Genomic DNA, 23,411 nt, shown 5'->3' with positions numbered 1-23,411 from the left:
CAGTTTTAAAGACTAAAGTTGTTAGTTAAAACAGCTTACTGCAAAGTAATGTTTACAACATTCTACTTATATGGTTACATCATTTTTAACTCTTGAAATTTTCTTTGCTTTCTACTATACACATTCATTAAAAAACCTAAAAGGAAATATTATGCAAAGAAATAGTAATTTGCAGTTGAGTAGTTCTTGTAAAGAATATATATAAGTAAATCAAGTGGGTACATTTGTAGTAGATTTCTCATTTTAATCTATAATTGTTTTACTGCCTAATTTTATTATTATAAAAAAAATCTTAATTCTATATTATGTATATTCTATAAAAATAACAATGTGATCTTGCCTCTGTGTTTCATATGAAATAAAAGAATCTGACTTTCTAAATATTATTGTAAAAATAGTTATCTTTCTAAATAATTTTTAAATTATTTTTAAAAGATAATCATTAAAACTACAAATGTAAATTTTATGTTAGAAGTGCATAACTATCACTGTAATCAAATTTATAAGCTTATACTGTAAAATATGAATAGTTTTGGTTTTCAGTGTCATCTCACAAACTATATGTGGTTGTGCTTCTTCACAGAACACTCCTATGACGCCTTCACCAGCTGTTCAAGTGCAGAGCCAGCCTAACAGTTCTCAGCCATCTCCATTCAGTGCATCTAGTCAACATGGGGATTCAGTAAGAAAACCTGGACATAACTTCATGTGTCTATGGCAGTCTTGTAAAAAGTAAATGGCACTTTTATTTGACATACATAAATGTTCTTTGTTTTAGAATGTTTTATGTTCAAATTTGTTATCTAGAGTTTTATGAAAATTTAATGTTGAAACCACTAACTTTTAGCAAAAATATTTTCTATTAAGAGTGATGTTTATATAGATCCAGTGGCACCTAAGCTAAGAAATTAGTATAAATGATGGAAAGATCTTCATTAATGGTAGATTATTGGGAATAGGAAAGTATTAATTTTTAACAAAAGAATTTGATTCTATATTTGGCTGTGAAAAGAGATAGATTTTTTATTTTGACTTGAAGTTAGTGGTGGCTGTAGAATTTCTATGTAGTAGAAACTTAATAATATTAGGAAGAATGGCTTATCTTAAATTTGAGTTTTGGATGGATACCCCGTGAAAATTCTTTTTAAAGGCATATCATCTTACAATTTAATAACTGAAACAAACAGTGAGTAGAACTGAACTTCTTAAACACGGCTTTCTTAAACTCGAAAGAAAACTTGAGGATAATATTGGTTAAAATAAAATCTTAGTTCCTTTAACAGTACTTAGCCAAGACCTTTTTCCTTGTCACTTTTTAGAGTTCCAGGACTAAGGTACTTCACATTTCCAAGGTACTTGTTTTAATAGACTAGTACCTTTATCTTTTAGATATCAAAAATTCTATTTCACTTTTTCTGATAGCAGAAATTACTATGTCCTTTTAAAAATTACATTTGCTATTCATAATTTTTATTACATCTTATAAATAGTCGCTGTAAACTTCATGCACAGATTACAGATTTGTTGTAAGATTGTAGGCTATCAGTATAGCCTAGGGATTGTTAACATTATGCAAAATTTCTTTGGACAGTATTTATCAAACTTTAAATCTCACCACAGTCATGGGGTCATGAGATAATTTCAGCAAGTCTCTACCAGTGGTTTTTACTTGTTTTCCTTTTCAGTGAAAAAATGAATTAAGTATATTAGATTCCATCATGTTAGTAACAGTAATGTTTCCAGTTACATATGTATATTATATATATCTATGTGTGTTCTAGATGATAGCGTGTAATGTTTGTCAAAGTTGTTTAAAAATCCGTGATTTATGTTGTCTCTGATTCTTTCCTTCATTTATTTCAACCATCTCTTTTTTTATTTTAGAGATTTTTCCCCCCACCTTCATGGCAAATACTAGCCGATGGAGTAGGTAGTTAGCTAATGCTGTTCGTTGACTAAAAAGTTTAAGAATAGCTGCTTTACATGAAGGGTTTAGAGTATTTCAAGAAAAAAAAAATTTGCTGGAAGAGTAAATGGGCAGCAGTTTTCCATCTTGCTAGTAGGATCATTATTACAAAATTTGATGATGTACCTTTTCTTTGTTAGTCTTTTCTGTATAAGACTCAACAGGCTTCTTAGAGCCATTTTTAGGTACTGCATTAGTAGTAAGTTCAGTTTTATTTTGCAGATATTTATGGAGCACCTTCTAGAAGGGTGCATGTGCTAGGTGCTGGAAATAAGATCAATCTCAACTCTTAGAAAGGCAGATTTAGAAAAAAGAAATTATGGTATAAATAAGTGCTGTAGTAAGATCATTTCATACTGTTATTAGCAGCATAGTGGACAGTTAATGTAATGCTGGGATGGTTGAGAAAGTTTCAACAGGCATTACTTTTGAGTTGGGTCTTGATTAATGAGTAGACATTTATCATGCAAAAATGATTCTACTCAGAATAGCAAGTGCAGGGAATTATAGAAGAAGCAAGTATGCCCAGGTAACTAAGAGAAGCTTAAGATACCAAGAGCATAAGGACATGAAGAGAGTGAGTAACGGCTTTTATTATTCATATTTAGTTTCTACAATTCTAATTGGGAAAAATACTTGTTATAGTTATTGTCCACTAAGTGGCTATGTTCTAATTTCTTTAACATCAGATCAAAAATATTAACAACCTTCCTTGTTTCCATAAGCTTTAGACTAAAATTATTTCCTTCACTGATACATTACTATGAAATGCTTAATATTTAATGTTGAAATCACTATGTGCTTTTTTCTTTTTATAGAATTGAAAGTTACTTTTAATATATGTTTAACCTGTTTTTAGTTATATAGTATGACCATACTTTACATGGTCTTTTGTATTTGTAATTTTTCTTTGCTGTATATAATATAGATTCTTTTCAATGAGCCACCAACTCTTACATCACATTATCAGTAATCTCTATAAAATGGGGACCCTACTCTTTACACATAATCTACACCTCTACAGAAAAATAACATTAATTTCTTCAATATTATGAGTTCTTCACATATCCAGTCAGTGTTTGCATATCTGCAACTGCCTTTCGTTTATTTAGTTTGAATTGGAATCTAAGATTCAGACATTGCCTCTGATTGAGAAGCTGGTTAAGTCTCTTTTAATCCTTCCATCTCTCTTTAATCTTTTTCTTTGCAATTTTTTTGTTGATAAAAGCAGGTCATTTTTCCCGTAGAGCATCACAATCTAGATTTTGCTGGTATTGTTTGGCATGGTACTCTAACCCTGTATTTTCTGTAAGTTGGTCCACATTTTTTTTTATCAGATTCTGGTTTGATTTTTATAACACCTGTTTTAGAAATGGCATTGTGTACTTCCATCTCTCTCTCTTTTTGTGAGGTAAATAGCCATTGAAAATCATTGCCTAAATCCATTATTTCATTGAGAGTTTTAAAATGTAAAAATTCCCCTTTTATTAACTCTTTAATTTCTCTGAGAAATAGTTTCTAGAGAAAAGGCTAGGTTATTGGTTATTTCTCTTATTTATCAATTTTTAAAATAATGAGCTATTGACTAACACTACACAAAAGTGACCATAAGGCTTGGTTTTTTGTTTATTTGTTTGTTTTTGATTTTAGTATCATTATAAACAAACTTATGAATTTAAACTTACTTGAGTTATTTCGATCCATTACAGTTATTATATCCTTGATGTTCAATTTGTCCCATCTTTGGCCAGTGAAGGCCTATTCAGCTGATTCCCAAGTTCTTTTGTTGTGATCTTAATATAAATCTTTGATAGCTTACTTGCTTTTTCTTAGACAAACTGTTCCAGTCTTATCTTGTATAGAGTAAAGTATGAATCTAGCTTTATTTTTTTCCAAATAGCTAACATATTAACAAGTTCATCTTTCCCTTAGGCTTCTGAATCGCCACCTTTATATGTACTAAATTCCTATATGCTTTTTCTATTTCTGGATTACTTGTTATCCCACTGGTCTCTGTCCTTACCATATCTACACTTTAAATTTTAATGTAGGATATGGCAAGTTCCCCTTTCTAATTTTTCCTTTTCAGAGTGTTTCTCATTATCTTTTCAAGCACATATCTTGTACCAGGCACTGTACTGCTTTTTGAAATTAGAATGATGTATAATTTAGACTTTGTACCTGAACAGGTATTTGTTCTTCCAAATGAACTTTAGAACGTGTTTAGAGATCCCCCCACAAAAAAAAAAAAACATGTTGGGACTTTCATTGTAGTTGCTTTTAGTGAGTAGGTATTTTTGTTTGTGTTTTGATAGTGAACATTTTTCCAATATCGATTTTTCCCTTACAAGAAAAAGGTGTCAGCCCATGGTATTATAGTCTTTTATATGCCCAGCTTGAATGTTTTCCTCACGTAAATTCTGCAACTTTATTAAGTTGTGGTTCTTATTTTTTGTTGCTATCGTAAATGATCTTAACTTCTGTTACATTTTTAAACTAACAGTTGTTTTCTATATACCTCTCACTCAATTAGAATATCTAATATTTCCAGAACAGTTATATAATAGTCGTGATAATATTCATCCTTTTAAAAAAATTAATGGACTAGTTTTAGAACAGTGTTAGGTTTATGGAAAAATTGAGCAAATAGTGCAGAGAGCTCTCATATACTTCCTCTTCCTTACATAGAAACCCCTAATGTTAACATCTTGAATTAATGTTGTACCTGTGTTATGATTGATGAGTAATATTTATATGTTATTAACTAAAGTCCATAGTTCCCATTAGGTTTCAGTCTTTGTGTTATACAGTTCTGTTGATTTTGATAATACATTATTTCATTATCTACCATTACAGAATCATACAGAATAGTTTCACCACCCTGAAAATCCCCTATGTTCTGCCTTTTCCAGAATGTCATATAGTTGGACTCATTCAGTATGTAGCCTTTTAAAGACTGGCTTCTTTCATTCAGCAATATGTATTTAAGGTTCCTCCATGTCTTTTCTGGCTTGATAGCTCATTTCTTTTTATTGCTAAATAATATTCCATTGTAAAGATGTACCATTTTGCTTATCTATTCACCTATTGAAGGACATTTTGGTTGCTTCTGGTTTTTGGCAGTAATATATGAAGCTGCTATAAAAGTTTGTGTACACATAATTTTTCAACTTATTTGGGCTAATACTTAGGATTATAATTGCTTGATTATGTGATGACTCTGTTTAGCATTGTACGAAACTGCCAAACTGTTTTGAAAAGTGGCTGTACCATTTTGCATTTCTGCCAGCAATGAATGAGAGTTCCTCTTGCTCCACATCGTCATCAGCATTTAGTATTGTCAGTTTTTTAGATTTTAGCCATTCTAAGAGTTGTGTACTGCGTCTCTGTTTTAATTTGTATTTCCCTATTCAAAGATGTTTAGTTTCTTTTCTTGTGCTTATTTATCATCTATATATTTGATGGGTGTGATTATGTTTAGAGTATTAAGTATAACATTGAAATGCTTAAATTGTATAAATCCTCTTTCATACTACATTTCAAATGTGAACTATTATTTCATCCCCATATTCAGATTTAATGGAGGATACACATTTTAAAGGCATATCTAAACAAGGTTCCTGAGAATACATTTTCTATTTTGCTAATGTCAAATATGTGACTGCTTCACAGACCAGGAGCTTAATAGGAGTTGGTACTGGGAGATCAAAGAGCAAATACAGAAATCCTTTTTATTATTATGAACATTACTAATATTGTTATCATTATCAGTTATTAGAAGGAAAGGGGGTAGAGTCACAGACAATTGGTTTTGGCTGTCCTCCATTAGAACCCCTTCCGATGTTTGAGATATTTCCCATAAATTGAGTCTTATTAGGGAGCAAGAAATACCTCTCTCTACAAAAGCCAAAAAAATAAAAAAAGGCCGAATACTTGCTTCTTTCCCCATTGCCTTTTCAGAAATAAGCCCATCAGTAAGTCAGTGGCTTCTGCCTGTGGCTTTGAAATCTGGACGGTGGCAAAGAAGCTTAGAATGGAGGATTCATTCCTGTAGCACCAGCAACATTGAATTTCCAGGAACACCAGTACTGATTTTAGGCTGTCTAGTTTGCATTTGTTATTGTTAGTTCTATATTAAGGCAATAAATTAAGTTTTTTTAGTAGTGAAATTAGTCACCTTTTCTTCCATTTTGAACTTTTACAACTGAATATAATAAAATTAGGTTAGTCTCTCAACAAGATTGTTGATTGTTGATTTGGGATCTTCCACTCCAAATTTTAGCTGCTTGTTACTAAATCGTGTTTGAATATAGAATAATGCATTCCTTTGATATTTCTTTTGCCATAGATTATTATATATGCAAAACAATTAGATGTCAAGGGTTGAGGTAAAAGTTAACTGTTCTACTAATAATATATCCTTTTTTTAAACTAAAATGTTTCCAGTGTAGATTTTTGATGTATAAGTATTATCATTTATGTGCATTTATTAACATTTAAATGCATATCTTTTAAACTAAAATTTTTCTGCAAAAAATATATATATCTCATGTGTTTTAAATCAAGTTAAAATATTTTTTTGCAGCAGGAGGGCTATTAAGAGGGATATGGAATACTTTTTAGTCATTAAAGAAAAATAGTCTGCCAGGAACTTGAGCAACTAAGAAAATTCTAAATGAAACTATCTGAACTAAAAGTGCTATTACTACCCTTTTATTTATGTTTTAAAAACAAAGGAAACAATCTTAGCTTTATAAACACAGATGTTTGTTTTTAAATTATTCTTTCGAATGTGGTGAATTATTAAATATAATATATAACCTTTTACATAGTTCGCAGGCTTTTAAATAATAAAATCTTAAGGTAGTAGAAAAAGTGTGCTTTATTTACTTTACTTCTGTGTCTATGAAACTTAAGAAATTGATAGTAGGAAAAGTGATAGTGTTAATCATAATATAAATTACATTAATAAAGTTAATAGTTGTTGGCTTTATTTTAGTTGATGTAGAAAGTGTTTTAACCTTAAATGGTGGCTTAGGGTAGTTGGAATCAGGAAACTTGCACCAGTAGCCTTATGTGAATAATTTGTTCAGTTGAACCAAATAGCTTTTCACTAGAATAAAAGAAGGAAGAATTTGGCTGAAGGGGATTTAAATAAAAGAATAAACGCTAATCCTGAGCATTAGTGGTAATTATTTATGTAATGAGCAGGGGAAAGAGACTAGCCATTACAAATTGTATAGATAATGTTATTGAAAATAATATATATCTTTGCAAGATGGCTAATGACTGTGAAAAATAGTTGGCCATTGGTCAGATATAATTACTGTAATTCATGTATTAAATATTAATGAAATTTTGCATTGCTTTGCCATATTTTAAATATAGATCCTCTTTTCTGAGAAAGTAACAGGATTAAAGAAAAAGTATTGTTTCTATTGTTTTTAGTTGGAGCAGCATACATATTGTTACACTTAAATATAGGATTCAAAAGGGCATAGTATACGGCAGGACGCAATAGAATTCAGTATATAAGTGAAGGTGTTAACCCTGGAAATAGTGGCTACTTCTGGCTATGATCCAAGGGAAGGAAAAGATGAATAATGACAGAAGATTTAATTTAGAGAAAAAGGAAGCCCTAATAGAGTACACTTACATTCTTTCAGTTATAAGCCTTCCCCGCTCCTAGAGATGTAAAAGTGTAAAATATTGTCCCCAAATTCACAAACTCACACCACACTAACACAGGGGAAGACAAGCTCTAAAATGATAAGGTTGGAGTGGAGCAAAAGGTGAAAAAGTTTGAAGCAGTTTCTATGAAGAATATATTCAGAAGCAGAAATTAATAAAATTGTGGGCGATGGTGAAAGTCACTTGATAATAGAGAGCATTTGGAATAGTTGTGGAAAAAGTCTCAGATTATTGGTAAAATGGGCAAGGTGAAAAGAGGTTACTAGTGCCACCACAATGACTACTACTAGTACTGATCACGATGATATTAGCTCTCATTTATCATTGGCCTACTACTTGCCAAATAATTTTAGACATATCAAATTTAAGCCTCACAACCATCCTGAAACCTAGATTACCAATAAGTAAAATGAGTTTCAGAGACATGTTGTTTAACCAGTGCTTCCACCTATGGTTGTGCACATCAGGAGGGGAGGGGATACAACCATTTACATTGTACAAGTCAGAAATTGTATATTTATTACAACAGTTTTTCAGGAGATAGCAGTAAAGTATAAGGAAGGATATTCTTTTCATTGGTACAAAGGCAGCATATAGCCATACAGCAGCAGAAGCAGCAGCATGCAAAATTATATTAGTCACAGTCCCAGTTTTGTTTAAAAACTCTTATACAGGGAGGGATGGAAGAAAGGAGGGACAGATGAACGAACAGACAGATGGAGAAGGCTTAAAGAAAATATACCAAAATATAAGCAGTCTGACTAATTTAAACATTTAAATCCAGATACTTCATTTAATGGATTTGGAAACCTTAACTTTTTTCCACATACATATATGATCATCGTAACTAGCTTTATTTATTATATTAGAACTTTACTTTGCATCACATGAATGATTTGTATGATTTATGTAGTTAGATAAATAGAGAGAAAATAGACTTAGGAAGGGAAGAGCAGTAGATAGGAGGGAAATAATAGACTCTGTGTTGGACAGGTAAAGTGATGAGTACTTAAAAATCCCTGTTGTCTTAAAACCATGCACACACAGGTGTGTATATTTAGTAATTAAAATTGATTTTTAAAGAAACACTAACTTTATCCTTTTTTCTTGTGTCTGGTAAATTTATTAATTTTGTATATTGTAAATAAACTTGATTCATTTAATATATTGCAAAATAGTTTAGAAATAGCTAACATGTTGAATAGTGACTAATAGTGCATTTGAATTTTGGTTTGTGTGTCTGTGTATAAACAATTATACCTTTTCAATTAGTAATTTAATAGGATTTAGGTAAAATCTTAAAAACACAATACAAAATGTCTCCTGTGACACTTATTAGTCTGTACAACAGAGCTCCAGTCATATTTATGTCATACTAATGAAACAGCATTGTGAGTACAGTAGACCCTTCTTATCCACAGGGGATATGTTCGAAAACCCCCACTAGATTCCTGAAACTGTAGATACTACCAAACCCCCTATATCTAGTATATTTTTTCTCATATATACACACACACACACACACACACACACACACACACATATGTGTATATATATATGTGTGTATATATGTATATATATGTATATGTATATATAAGTGTGTGTGTGTGTGTGTATACCTATGATAAAGTTTAATTTACAAATTAGGCACAGTAAGAGATTAACAAAAACTAATAAAATAGAATTATAACAATATATTGTAATAAAACTTTTGTGAATGGGTTTCTCTCTGTGAGTATATCTTATTGTAGTGCACTCACCTTTCTGCTTGTGATGATGTGAGATGATAAAATGCCAAACATTTTCCTAAATCTGCTTAACCATCCCTTACTTGCAATCAATGGTGTGATGTTACTACTTTCAGGAGATCCATTGCTGAAGTCAGGTTCAGTGCTGTCAGGCTCAACACATTGCTATCAGTTGGAACACGTATTCTCTTCAGGTTTTCCACCCACAAATTTATTTTAGTTAAGTCAGCAAAATGCATTTTCTGACTTAACTAAGCACATAACAAATATTGTGACCGAAACTTTTGCAGTTTGAGGTGCAACAGCAAAACTAACAGGAATATTTTTTCCTTCTTCACAATTTCGTTGATAGAAGATTCATTCTTACCAAAGATCTTACAGCCTCAGCATACAATTTTTTTCCCTTCCTTAATAAGTTGAGAACTTTTACCTTTTTACTTAAAGAAAGCATTTTACAGCTTCTGTTTGGCGAATCCAAATTTTCAGCATCACTACTCTTGCACTTTGGGGGCCACTATTAAATAAAATAAGAGTTGCTTGAACATGAACACTGGTACTGTGACCAACAATCCGATAACCAAGAAGGCTACTAAGTGACTAAAAAGTGGGAAGCCTATTAGCATGGATACACTGGACAAAAGGATGATGCATGTTTGGGGAGGGAGTGAAGGGACAGGATGGCATGAGAGTTCATCATACTTCTCAGAATGGCATGCAATTTAAAACTAATGGAATTTTTCATTTAATATTTTCAGACCACACTTGACTACTGGTAACTGAAACCATGGAAAGTGAAATTGTGGATAAGGGGGGAACTACTGTACTGAAAATTAAGAGAAATTCCAAAACTAAAAATGCTTGTTTTTTGGGTGTGTTTTTTTTGTTTTTGTTTGTTCATTTGTTTTAGATTCCATATATAAGTGAGGTCAGTACAGTATTTGTATTTCTTTCTTTGATTTATTTTACTTAGCATAATACCCTCAAGGTCTATCCATGTTGTTGTAAATGGCAAACTTTCATTCTTTTTCATGGCTGAATAATATGCCATTGTATATATACCACATTTTCGCTATCCATTCATCCATTGATGGACACTTAAGTAGTTTCCATATCTTGGCTATTGTAAAATAATGCTGCAGTCAACATGGGAGTGCATATATCTTTTCAATTTAATGTTTTCATATTCTTCGGATAAATGCCCAGAAGTAGAATTGCTGGATCATATGGTAGTTCTATTTTTAATTTTTTGAGGAACCTCCCTACTGTTTTTCATAGTGTCTGTACCAATTTAATTTCCACCAGTAGTACACAAGGGTTCCTATTTCTCTACATCCTCGCCATTACTTATTTTTTATCTTTTTAATAATAGCTGTTCTAACAGGTGTGAGATGGTATCTCATTGTGGTTTTGATTTGCATTTCCCTGATGATTTGTGATGTTGAGCACCTTTTCCTATACCAGCTAGCCATTTGTATGTCTTTGGAAACATTTCTATTTTAGATCATCTGCCCATTTTTAACCAGATCGTTTGTTTGTTTGCTGTTGAATTGTATGAGTTCTTTAGATATTTTGGATGTTAACTCCTTATCAGATATATAATTTGCATATATTTCCTTCCCTTCGGTATGTCGCCTTTTCATGTTGATAACTGTTTCTTTTGCTGTGCAGCAGCTTTTTTAATTTGATGTAGTCCCACGTGTTCATTTTTGCTTTTGTTGCATTTGCTTTTGGTGTCAAATCCAAAAACTGACCAAGACCAATATTGAGGAGCTTACTGGCTATGTTTTCTTCTAGGAGTGTTATGATTTCAGGTCTTAATTCAAGTTTTTAATCCATTTTGAGTTAATTTTTGTATATAGTGTAAGATAGTCGTCCAGTTTTATTCTTCTACGTGTGGCTGTTCAGTTTTTCCAACACCATTTATTGAAGAGACTATCCCCATTGTATATTCTTGGCTCATGCATTGTAAATTAATTGACCATAAAAGCATAGATTTATTTCTTGGCTCTCTATTCTGTTCCATTGATCTATGTGTCTGTTTTTGTGCCATTACCTTACTGGTTGATTATTATAGTTTCGTGATATAGTTTGAAGTCAGGGAGTGTGATGCCTCCAGCTTTGTTCTTTCTCAAAATGGCTTTGGCTCTTCGGGGTCTTTAGTGGTTTAATACAGATTTTAGGATTGTTTGTTCTGTGTCTGTGAAAAATGCCATGAGAATTTTGACAGGGATTGCATTGAATTTGTGGATTGCTTTGGGTACGATGGACATTTTAACAATATTCTTCTAATCCAGATAGTTTTGCAATAAACTTTTAGTAGGTATTCATATAGATGAATATGAATAGTGTAAAATAAGTAATCTATAAAGATTTTGACATCTTTTATAATTCAATATTTAATTACTCTTGATTAAAATTAATTTTAATACATCATTTCCTAAAAGACAATAAATTCAAAATATTATATATTGCACATCAGAAATTGGTTCAGATATAGACATGTTTATATGACATTTATAAAAAATCAAATCCTAAAAGAGTTCTGCCATAAACTTTAAAGATATTGATTGTACAAATATTTGAGTTACTAATTACTACTTAAGCCTTTTAATACATTCAGTGCTGTCTGGATTCCAGTATTCTTTCTCATTGCTATGTACTCTCGTAAGGGAGAAGAATCTGGTTTTCTTAAGGTTTGTGCACTTGGCCACTTACCCACTCAGACATTTGTATTGTTAAGCCCCAGGGTTTGTGAATGAGTAGGGTTATATGATGTTAAATGAGAGATATGACTTCTTCAACTTGTACAGACATACAAAATGCAAATTCAACTAAAAAGCTAAATTTACCAGAATGTTTAGCATTTAGATTGTTAGACTGAATATGCTGGAGTTGATTGTATATAATATGAAATCTAGTAAATGCTTGAGCAGCTTCTAAAAGTACAATAGAGTATGGTATTTGTTTATAAAATAATGTTGTATTGTGCTTTAAAATGATATTTCATTTACTTTCAAGAGCTTCTTAGCTGACCTTCATTGAAGGTAGGGAATTGAGAATGAAACATATTAAACTTAAAACAAATTACCAAAGATGTTTAGTACAGTTGAAAGATTTAACTTGGAAATATATGCAGAGAAATTTGTTTCAAAATAGTTTCAAATACTCTTTGAAATGAAATGAACTTGAAATTTGCTGGCATTGTTTTTGCTTAATATTTCTGTATATTGACCTGGATCTTTTGTATTAGGAGAACAAGATTTCTATTTTAGAGATTATATCCAAGTGTCAGAAAGTTTTTACTGTTATTTTTTGTAGGTGGTTTCAGACACCCTCACAGGTTTTCTACCATGCAGCAACTGAACATGGAGGAAAAGATGTATATCCAGGGCAGTGTCTTTGGGAAGGTTGTGAGCCTTTTCAGCGACAGAGGTTTTCTTTTATTACCCACTTACAGGTACACTTTCTTAATACTGTTTGGTCAATACCTCATCTAGTTGCATTAAAGGTCTTGATGCGTATTCTTTTACTTCCTCTTTCTCAAAAAGGATAAGCACTGTTCAAAGGATGCCCTGCTTGCAGGATTAAAACAAGATGAACCAGGACAAGCAGGAAGTCAAAAACCTTCTACCAAGTAAGGAACATGTGTTTACTTCCTTTTGTACATCCAAAAAGAAAAATCAGGAAACTAAGCAAAACATAGTAACAGTGAAAGGCAACTTAGTACATTGGGAGACTGGAAACCTGGGTTCTAGTCTAGCTCTCCTATTGACCACCTACGTGACCCTGTTAAAATTGTTTAACTCTCTAGGCATTGCTTTTCATATTGACTGGACCACGTGGTACCTGTAAGTACCTTATACCTCCCACATTTGATTCTACATTATAGACACATCATTGGAAATAATGACAGATGATATATGAGAAATGTTTTGTAAACTGGAACTATGTATATAGTTCTTTGTCCTTTGAGAGAGTAATTGAATATGTATTTGGTAAGGACAGTTATCCTTTGAGGGGAAGCCAAGGTGGCATGTAAAGGTCTTGTATAAGAGTATACATGTTGCATTTACTATATGGCTATTCATTTACCTGTTGTTTCATGAACACATACTTTTAATGCATATAGTCAAATTCTGAGTTGTTTGTAGATTCCCTAAGGTCCTTATTAAATATATTACATAACATCTGCTCTCCTGTTTCTAAGTGAGGCCCTTAGTTGTAGATTCTGTAATCTAAATATTTTTAACTTCCAAAATATAAAAATTACTTTGTCACTCTTAAGATATTACAATATACTGGGCATTGTGCCAGACTTGGGGAATTCTCCAGACAAGATATAGCCTATAACTTCACAGAGCTGATATTCTAGAAGAACTGGAAATATGGGAACACAGAGGCTGCTTACATATTTTATTCTTTCAGTTTCTGTTAATGAACATTTAGACACTAAGGTATAGTATGTGCTATACACTAAGGTATAGTATGAGGTATATGTGACCAAGGTACATTTTGCTGTGCTCAAGTGTCTGGAGATCCAGTGAGAGGTATAAGTAATTCTTACTATGCAGTGTGAAAATGCTAAAATGAAGATATGCGCAAGATGCTGTGAATACTTTCCTAAACCAGTTTAGGGGACCAGCGATGGCTTTTTGATAAAAAGTGCATCTAAACTGTGACCCAAAGAACAAGGAGTAAATTAGCTGAGAATGTCTCATAAGCCATGATCTTGGGTTTGAATTTTATCCTAAAGATAATAGAAAGTCATTTTTCTGCCAAATACCTTTTTCTATAATTTTCACTGTATTTAATTTGTATATATTATGTAGCTATTATAAGAATATGTTGGAATATGTTTGGTTTTGCTCAAGTTTGGAGGAAGAGGTGTTTGAAATCAGTTATAATCAATCAGAAATCTTTGTCACTTATACATAAAATCTAGTAACAGTTTATATATAGATATCCTATTCTGTAGACATATAGATATAAACTGATTTATAATTTAAAGATTGCTTTTATGTTTTTATTTAATATTCAGAATTAGTTTACTTTGTAAAAAGTGCCAGAAATATCCTCACTTTACAGATGTGAAACCTGAAGCACAGTGAGGCAAACCGAACTATTCAAAGTCGCACAGCTAATTATAGTGTCAAATGGACAGGGTTTCCTCATATGCAAGTCAGTGATCTTTCCACCACTGCCTCACCAGAATGCAACAGATAATGATGCAATTTTTTCTGCTTGGCCAAGGAAATCTAGAGTAGTTTGAATCTAATTTTATATAAAATCTATTTCTGCAGTCCCTCCATTCTACCTCTTTCATAAAGGACAGTAGAACTATACTGAAAGGATGGATTAAAATGATTAAATAATGAAAAATAAGATTATGTAACAAAGTAATAGTGTGAGATATAGTTTTTAGCATAATTTTATATTACCCAATTAGGTTATCTTTTCCTGGATGACCTATACTTCTACCAGTATTTAGGTAATATTATTTTACTCTTAGGTACTGTTTAGCAAAAATAATTTACAACTCAAATTGTATCCTATTTTCTTCTTTGTTAACATATTCACATTACATTAAAAAATGTGAACTCCACAACTTGGATACTATTTTGTATTTTTTAAATATATTGATTTAACGTTGGTTAATTACATTATATATGTTTCAGGTATACAATTTTATAATACCATTATCTGTATATTACATTGTGCACTCATCACCCATACCACCCAAAGTCTAGTCTCCTTCCTGTCACCATATATTTGATCCCTTTTACCTTCTTCATCCTCCTACTACCCCTCTTCCCTTCTGGTAACCACCATAATGTTATATGTATCTACCAGTTTATTTTGTTTCTTCCTTTGTTGCTTCTGTTTTATATCCCACTTATGAGTACAGTCTTGTCCTTTTCCATCTGACTTATGTTGTATTTATTTTGATCGCTTGTTTACCAGCATAGTAACTTTAAAGGTGGTCTATATTGGAACAGCTATTGTGTGCAAGAGTACTTTCGCCAAGGCTGAGACAAAGAATAAACATTAATGCTGGAGTTTTTATTCATCCTGTATCCAAAGTTTCAAAGTAGCCACCCTGGGGTTAGCAGGTTGGTCATGATCTATCTACCTGTCTGCAGCATCATGTTAACTGTCTCTTTCTCTCTCTGATCAATTTAGGCAGCCAGCTGTAGGGGGCACAAGCTCAACTCCTAGAGCACAAAAGGCCATTGTGAATCATCCCAGTGCTGCCCTTATGGCTCTCAGGAGAGGATCAAGAAACCTTGTCTTTCGAGATTTTACAGTAAGCAAGCCTTGGGAGCCTTATCTGTATAGATGGGAGCACTGTATGATTTAGATCTTTATTCTTTTCTTTTTCTTTCTTTTTAAGGATGAAAAAGAGGGACCAATAACTAAACACATCCGACTAACAGCTGCCTTAATATTAAAAAATATTGGTAAATATTCAGAATGTGGTCGCAGGTGAGTTTTCTGTTTTCCATAGCCAAAGTCAATTTATATTATTTTAACTTTTACATCTAAGGTAAATAGATTAGATATCTGTATTTTATTCACTTTTTCTCATAAGTTTTGTGAGTATGTCCAAAAGGTTATGCCAAGGTCTGGCCATCATGATCTCTTAGAAACCAAAAAGTAGAGAGAAGTTGAAACAACTAAAAAGTGTTTCTAAAGAGAAAACTTGGGAGTTTCTTGGGGAGGGGGAAATGAAATGGTCATTTGAAGTGTCTGGATTTAGAGTCTAATTCATTTTGATGATTGGCCTATTAATGGAGTTATCAAAGTCATAGATACTAATAATATTCACTATAATACACTGAAGTGTTAAAAGTTACTTTCCAATGGGCTTAAGAGATCTGTAGAAACTAGAAACAATAACTCTAATCCTTGAGAGAGAGCAAATATGGCATGTTCTGTTGTTGAAGCTTGATTTTCTAGTATTCCTCCTGAATGTGAGGCCCCTTTGTTGAAAAGTCGTCCTCCGAGGCATCTTGCCTTCCAGATAATGACTTTGTCTTTGAGTCTCTCTCCTCTCACATACTATTATTCATCCCACCTCCTAAATATATCTTGAATCTACCTTAGTTCTCTTTCTCTGCCCCCATATTACATTGCATTAGATCTTTTGTGAAATTTCTTACAGTAACCTTCCAACTGGATTTTCCAAACATAAAAACAGTGGTATCAATTACAAAGATAAAAGGCAATGAATTTGACTATATCAAATTTTAAAACTTCTGTAAAGAGGAATAAAACTCCTAAAATTAAAGTTAAGAAAAAGTATTTGCAATAAGTTATTATATTTAGTGTATCAAGTGTTCTCACAGATGAATAAGAAAAATTCTTAACATTCAAATTTTTAAAAAGTTTCTTAGAAAAATTTATTAATGTTTTATAACCATATGAGAGCCTGCATCTCCTTGCTTCATTCATAACATGATTTCTTCCTGCCTTTCTCACTGTATTGCCCTCCCCACCCTCTTTTTGCTTCATAGCCTACATTTCAATTTCAGCCAAACTAATGCAGATTCCTACTCATGCTAGACTCTTTCATGTCAAGTTTTGTGCCTTTGTTCCATCACTCATACTATTCTCTTTGCATAGAATGCCCCTCTCCTGGTGTTGCTGGCCTATTGAATATCTGCAAACTCTTCATGATTCAGCTCAGACATTAGCTTCTGTGTGCCACCTTTCATATGCTGTGTTCCCTTTCCCCATCAAATTCATTCTTCTGTTTTTATAATATGTCTGTCTTATAGAACATTTAATATTATTTTGAAATAATAGTTTTTTTATAGCTTTTTCCTCCTACTAACCTAGGTCTCCTACTTTCTCTGATTAATCTTTGTAGCCTGAACACCCAGCATAATGCCCAATACATTATGGATATACTCTAGTTCCTGTTCATCCTCCAGGATATAACTCAGGGGTGACCTCTTCCTTTCTTGACGTCTTCCTTACTACCTTACCCCTACCTAGAGTGAGATAGGTACTCTCTAGTACCCCACACATTGCATGTTACCAGCTTAGATGGTGAGATCTTTAAAAGAAAGGGTTGAATATTTATTTTTGTTTTTGTGTCCTCAGTGCCTAGCATAACGTTGGGACTGTAATAGTGATTCAGTAAGTTTCGGTTGATAGATGGAAGGAAAGAAGTCTCACAAATTAATTTTTTCACAGAGTTTTGTCTGGAATTTATGTAGGCAATTGGAATTCTAAAAGTAATTTTATAACTTTTGCTTAGGGCTTTTTTCTCACCTTCAAATTACACGTTCTTAGGCTTACAGTAAAGCCACTTTGGCTGGGTCTAATGCAATTGTTGAGCCAAAAGTTTTCATTATTTTTGTTTTTGTTTTGCTGATTTTGTTATTTTATTTAACTCTAAATTTCCCAAATATCTTCTGGAATCTTCAAATTCTATGATCTTAGAATAGCAGAAGCAAAAGAATTAAAACAATCCATTAAATATTCTTCCCATTCACTCTCCCAGTCCAGGTTGAAATCCCTATATAGAATCTCTATTGAACTTCTCCAGTGATAGGGAGTTTTGCTTCAGTAAAAATACTGACAGAGAATCTGGCAAAACCCACATATGTGAAGAAGAATGTGTAGGAAATCAGATAGCTGCAAAAGATAATCTCAGTTGATACTTCTCATCTCTGGTGGAGTAAGTTACAGGGTATGATTTTTTTAGGCTAAAGCAAATTTTATTTGCAATAAGAAAAGTGCAGTCAATAGGAAGATACATGGAAATTTATCTTACAGTACAACATGCTGAACAATATGAAGTGTCAGCATTTTTTATTTGAAATTCAGAATCTAATTGAATAGTGTCAGATGTTTAAATGCAGTTTATATCCATTCTGATTGAACTTGAGCTCTGGAAAATTACAATATTTTTTTCCTCCTCTCGATGTATCTATCTTATGTCAGTGTAATACATAGGTCTTATTTAAAAATCAGATGGTACTTTTCTACACACTAATAATGAACAATCCAAAGAAGAAATTAAGAAAACAGTTCCATTTGGGTAAATCGAAAGAATAAAATATTTAGGAATTATATTAACCAAGGATGTGGAAGACTTGTACACTGAAAACTGTAAGTTATTGCCGAAAAGAATTAAAGAAGACATAAATAAGTGGAAAAACATTCTTTGTTCATGGATTGGAAGACTTAATATAGTTAAGATGTCAGTACTTCTCAAAACAATCTACAGATTAAGCGCAACCCCCTCCAAAATCTCTATAATGTTCTTTGTAGAAATTGAAAAATCCATTCTGAAATCAAAGCTGCAGTAATCAAAAAACAGTGTGGTACTGGCAAAAAGAGAGGCATACCAACCGATTGAACAGAATAGAGAGCCCAGGCATAAGTCCTCATGTATTATATATAGTAAAATGATTTTTAGTAAGGGTGGCAATTCTTCATTCAATAAGGAAAAGACAGTCTTTCAATAAGTGGAATTGGGAAAACTGGATAGTCACATGAAAAATAATGAAGTTGAACCCTTACCAAACACCATATATAAAAATTAACTCAAAATGAATCAAAGACCTAAAATTAAAAGTTGAAACTCTAAAGCTTCATGACATTGGATTTGGCAGTGATTTCTTGGGTATGACACCAAAGGCACAGGCAACATAAGAAAAACAAATTGAACTTCATCAGAATTAGAAACTTGTGCATCAGAGGACCCTATCAACAGAATAAAAAGGCAACCCACAAAATGAAAGAAAATAATTGCAAATCACATATCCGATAAAGAGGTTAATATCCAGACTATATAAAGAACTTTTAAAACTTAACAAAATACAAACAAACCAAATCAAAAATGGACAAAGAACTTGAATAGACATTTCTCCAAAGAAGATAAACAAATGGCCAATAAGCACATGAAAAGATGCCCAACATTACTAATCATTAGGAAAATGCTCATCAAAACCACAATGAGATACCACTTTATACCCATTAGGATGGCTGTTATTCACACAGACACATACACAGTATTGGCATGGATGTGGAAAAATTGGAACCCTTGTGCATTGCCAATGGAAATATAAAATGGTATAGCCACTGTGGAATGGCATGGTGTTCTTCTAAAAATAAAACATAGGATTACCATTTGATCCAGCAATTCTACTTCTGGATATATACACAAAAGAACTGAAAGCAGGAAGTCAAACAGATACTTATGCACCACTGTTCATAGCAGCATAGCCAAAGATAGAAGGTAAAAGCAACCCAAGTGCCCATCGGCAAATGAATGGATAACTAAAATGTGGTGTGTATATATATAATGAAATATTATTCAGCCTTTAAAAAGGAATTCTGATATGTGCTCCAACATGGATAAACCTTGTCAACATTAAGATAGGTGAAATAAGCCAGACACAAAAGGACAGATACTGATTCCATTTATATTCCACTAGAAAAATCAAATACATAGAGATAGAAAGTAGAATAGTGGTTGTCAAAGTTTTAGCAGGGAGGGAGGGAATAGAGAGTTACTGTTTAATGGGACAGAGTTTGGTTATGGGATGAAGAAAAACTTCTGGAAATTGATACTGGTGATGGTTGTACAACAGTGTGGACATATTTAATGCCACAGAACTATACACTTAAAACTGGTTAAAATAGTAAATGTTGTATTATGTATATTTTACCACATTTTAAAATTAAAAACAGTGACAGAGAGATTTAGGGAATAATGGAGAGTGACTGCTAATGGATATTTCTTTTGGGGGTGATGAAAATATTGAAAATTATGGTAATGGTTGCACATTTCTTTGAATATACCAACTGTACATTGTGAATTGTATAGTATATGAGTTATATCTCAATAAAGCTGTTATAAAAATAAATTTTTAAAAATTAAATAGTACTAAAAAGCTTATAATCAAACATAGTAGTCCCTTTATCCCACCTACCCACCACTAAGGAGGAGCTTTCAACAATTTGAGCTAATTTTCTGGTATTTTCCTTCATATTTCTAAATAAAGTGCTTATGTTACTATTTCTTAATTTACTAATTTTACAGATTACCATTCAGATTTCTTTCTAAAGATCTGAATACTCTTAAAACCTCTCTTCCTCCTGTCTTTCTGTTTCTCCTAATACTATTATATCTCAGTTTTTGATTAAATCTTAAATCAGATATTGTTGTCAGATTATTTGATGCTACTACTATTACATTTTTTTCTCTCTGCTTTTCTAGAGTTAATGATTGCCTTGTTTTTTGCTTAGCTTTTATGAGATCAGAGCTGATTTTTCCATATTTTTCTATCAATACCTCTCAAGCCTGTATGTAGGTTATCCAATGTTAAACCTCTATCATTCTAGACAGCTTGCTTTGTAGGCCTAATACATAGCTATTCTTAATAATTCCTCCTTTGTTGAATCCTTTTTTCCTTGAATTCCACTTATTTCCTTTATTTGATTTACTCTCATCATGCTAAAGCACATCCTCCAATAATTTTAAGACCCTACATGTCTGAAAATGTTTTTAGTCTACACTTACTCTTGAAAGTTTGGCTAGATATGGAATTATAGATTGAAAAATCATTTTCTGTTAAAAATCTGAGGGCATTGCTCTTATGTCTTCTAGCATGCAGCTTTACGGTTTAGTTCAGTGACATTCTGGTTCCCATTTTTTTTGTATATGATCTCTTTTTCTCTCCTCTGGAAACTTACAATTTTTTTTTTTTAAATTTCTGATATTCTGAAATTTTATGATGGCATGTCTTGGTGTCAGTGTTTGCTGTTATTGAAGTGGGTGGGTATTTCATTTCAGTGGATCCTTTCAAACAAGAGATTCATGTCCTTCAGTAACTGGAAATTTTCTTGAATGTTTCTTTTTATAATTTCCTGCCATCCATTGTCTCTATTCCTCATTTCTTGAACTTTTGTTTTTCGGATGCTAGATTACACTTGTAGGTTGATACTTTAATTTTTTTTTCTCTCTTAGCTTTCAATTTTGTCTGTTTAATCTACATTCTGGAAATTTTCTTGACTTTATTATCAAATCTATTGAATTTTTACTTCAGCTATATCGCTTTAATTTCCAAGAGCTCTTTCTGAGTTGCCAGTTGTTGCTGTTATATAACATCCTGTTCACATGTTGAATAGAGTGCCTTCTCATCTCTGTGAGAATATTAATTGCTAGGATTTTTGAAGTTTCTTCTGTTCCTGGTATAATTGCTGTTTCCTCAAAATTCCCGGAATATCTGAGGATGTTTTGCTTTATTTTATATTTTAAAAATAAAATATCTACAAGCTAGTTGGAACCTCTGGATGTATGATCTCTTCTTGTCACTGGTGATTGCCATTTTAGGGTGACCTCTGATGAACCAATTTGTTTATTAGAAATCTCCCCGCCCCATCCCCACCCAATGTCAGTCTCTGTAGTGAGACTGTTTCTCCAGAGAAGACTCTGATTTTCTTGCCTTTGGAGGTGGGCAGCTTAGAGGAGAGTCATTGTGAGCTCCTGTGTTCTGGAAACAGAATAGGGGCGGGAGACCAAGAGGATATTATCCGCTGTGTTCAACTATGTTCACTTTCACCCAATCCCATTTTTTTGTCCCTCACGCCCAGACCTTCACTGTGTCTATGTCTCTGTAAATCCTAAGATTTTCTGGTTTAGTTTCTCCAGAAAATAAATTTACTTATTTTGGGAGGGAAAGGAGATAAACTTGTATTCAAACTAATGTTTTCCTAGAAGCTAATTTGTTTTCACTAATGCTACCTACAAATTGTTTCTCATCTGTTAAGTGCCTTAAAGTGACACAATGTTTATGCTTTATTAAACATCAAGAAAAGGAACTTTTGAAATATAAAATTGAAAGAATCTAATTTTATACAACAAACGAGGCATATTTCATTTTTTATCTAGCGAATGCTTAATTAACTTTTTAAACACTCCCCCCCAAAATAAAATATATTAATTTATAAAAAAATGAAATTGGTACCTTAAAATCATCTTGGTGATTTAAATTTACTCTTTCTAGTTTTATACTTGTGACATAAAAATAAAAGAATACTTTTTAATATGTGACCTTATCAGTTTGGAAAATATGATTTTATTAAGTTTTTGAAATTTAGTCTTTTTTCATTAAAATATTGATTATAGGGGGGAAATTTGATTTCACTTTGTAAGTTATTTTTAAATCATGTTTTTTACGACTTCTTTTACAGAAATTTTAGAAATTTCATAGTTCATTTAAGAATTTGTTAAGTAAACTTTTGAAGTAAATTATGACTAAAGAAAAGTATAAAACAAGTTTAAAGCCCAATGAATTATCACAGAGTGAACCACCCATATAATCAGCCATCCAAGATAAGAAAATAACACCCGTACCACAGAGCCCCTGTGAGAACCCACTAGTCTTGACTCCACCCTCCTCTGTGGGACCACTCTCCTGATCTAATACCACAGATTAATTTTGCCTGATTTCGAACTTTATATAAGTAGAATCATATAGTGTATATTCTCTTGCGGTAGCTTTTTTTTTTACTCAATATTATTTGTGAGATTTATTCATGTTACTGCATGTAGCAGTACTTTGTATTGCAATACAGATATCTGTTGTTAATATATGCAAATTTATTTTTTCTGTTCTACTTTTGATGGGCATGTAGGTTATTTCCAGTTTGGGGCTATTAAGAAGAAATCTGCTATGAACAGGCTATACATGTTCTTTGGCCATATGTGTACATATTTCTCTTGAGCTTTAGTGAAGGATTGGTGATTCATAGGATATTACGACTTTAGTACCTAATGCCAGACATTCCAAATGGGTTTTATTAATTTACACTCCCTCCAGCAATGCATGAGAGAGTCTTAGTTGCTCCACACACTGCTCAAAATTTGATATTGTAATTTTAACATTTAGTTTTAGTCGTTCATTTTGAGTGTGTGGAGTATCTGCATATGGAAAATACATAAAAGCAAATATCCAAATAGTCAAAAAAAAAAACATACCCAACTC

At 32.3% G+C, this 23,411-nt stretch overlaps 1 protein-coding gene across 2 annotated transcripts in view; it reads left to right on the top strand.

Annotated features, from left to right (window-relative positions):
* ARID2 (AT-rich interaction domain 2) overlaps positions 1 to 23,411 on the top strand; it is a 132,134-nt gene that overhangs the window by 105,516 nt on the left and 3,207 nt on the right. For both annotated transcript variants that reach the window (XM_015593182.2, XM_006916871.3), the window contains exons 16-20: positions 584 to 732; positions 12,724 to 12,862; positions 12,954 to 13,039; positions 15,586 to 15,709; positions 15,797 to 15,888. In XM_015593182.2, the coding sequence (XP_015448668.1) occupies positions 584 to 732; positions 12,724 to 12,862; positions 12,954 to 13,039; positions 15,586 to 15,709; positions 15,797 to 15,888 (590 nt within the window). The remainder of the gene's footprint in view (positions 1 to 583; positions 733 to 12,723; positions 12,863 to 12,953; positions 13,040 to 15,585; positions 15,710 to 15,796; positions 15,889 to 23,411) is intronic.

This window comes from Pteropus alecto, unplaced genomic scaffold, assembly GCF_000325575.1.
Source record: "Pteropus alecto unplaced genomic scaffold, ASM32557v1 scaffold196, whole genome shotgun sequence".
In the NCBI taxonomy this organism is placed as follows: domain Eukaryota; kingdom Metazoa; phylum Chordata; class Mammalia; order Chiroptera; family Pteropodidae; genus Pteropus; species Pteropus alecto.
This window is presented reverse-complemented; position numbering and strand designations above follow the sequence as displayed.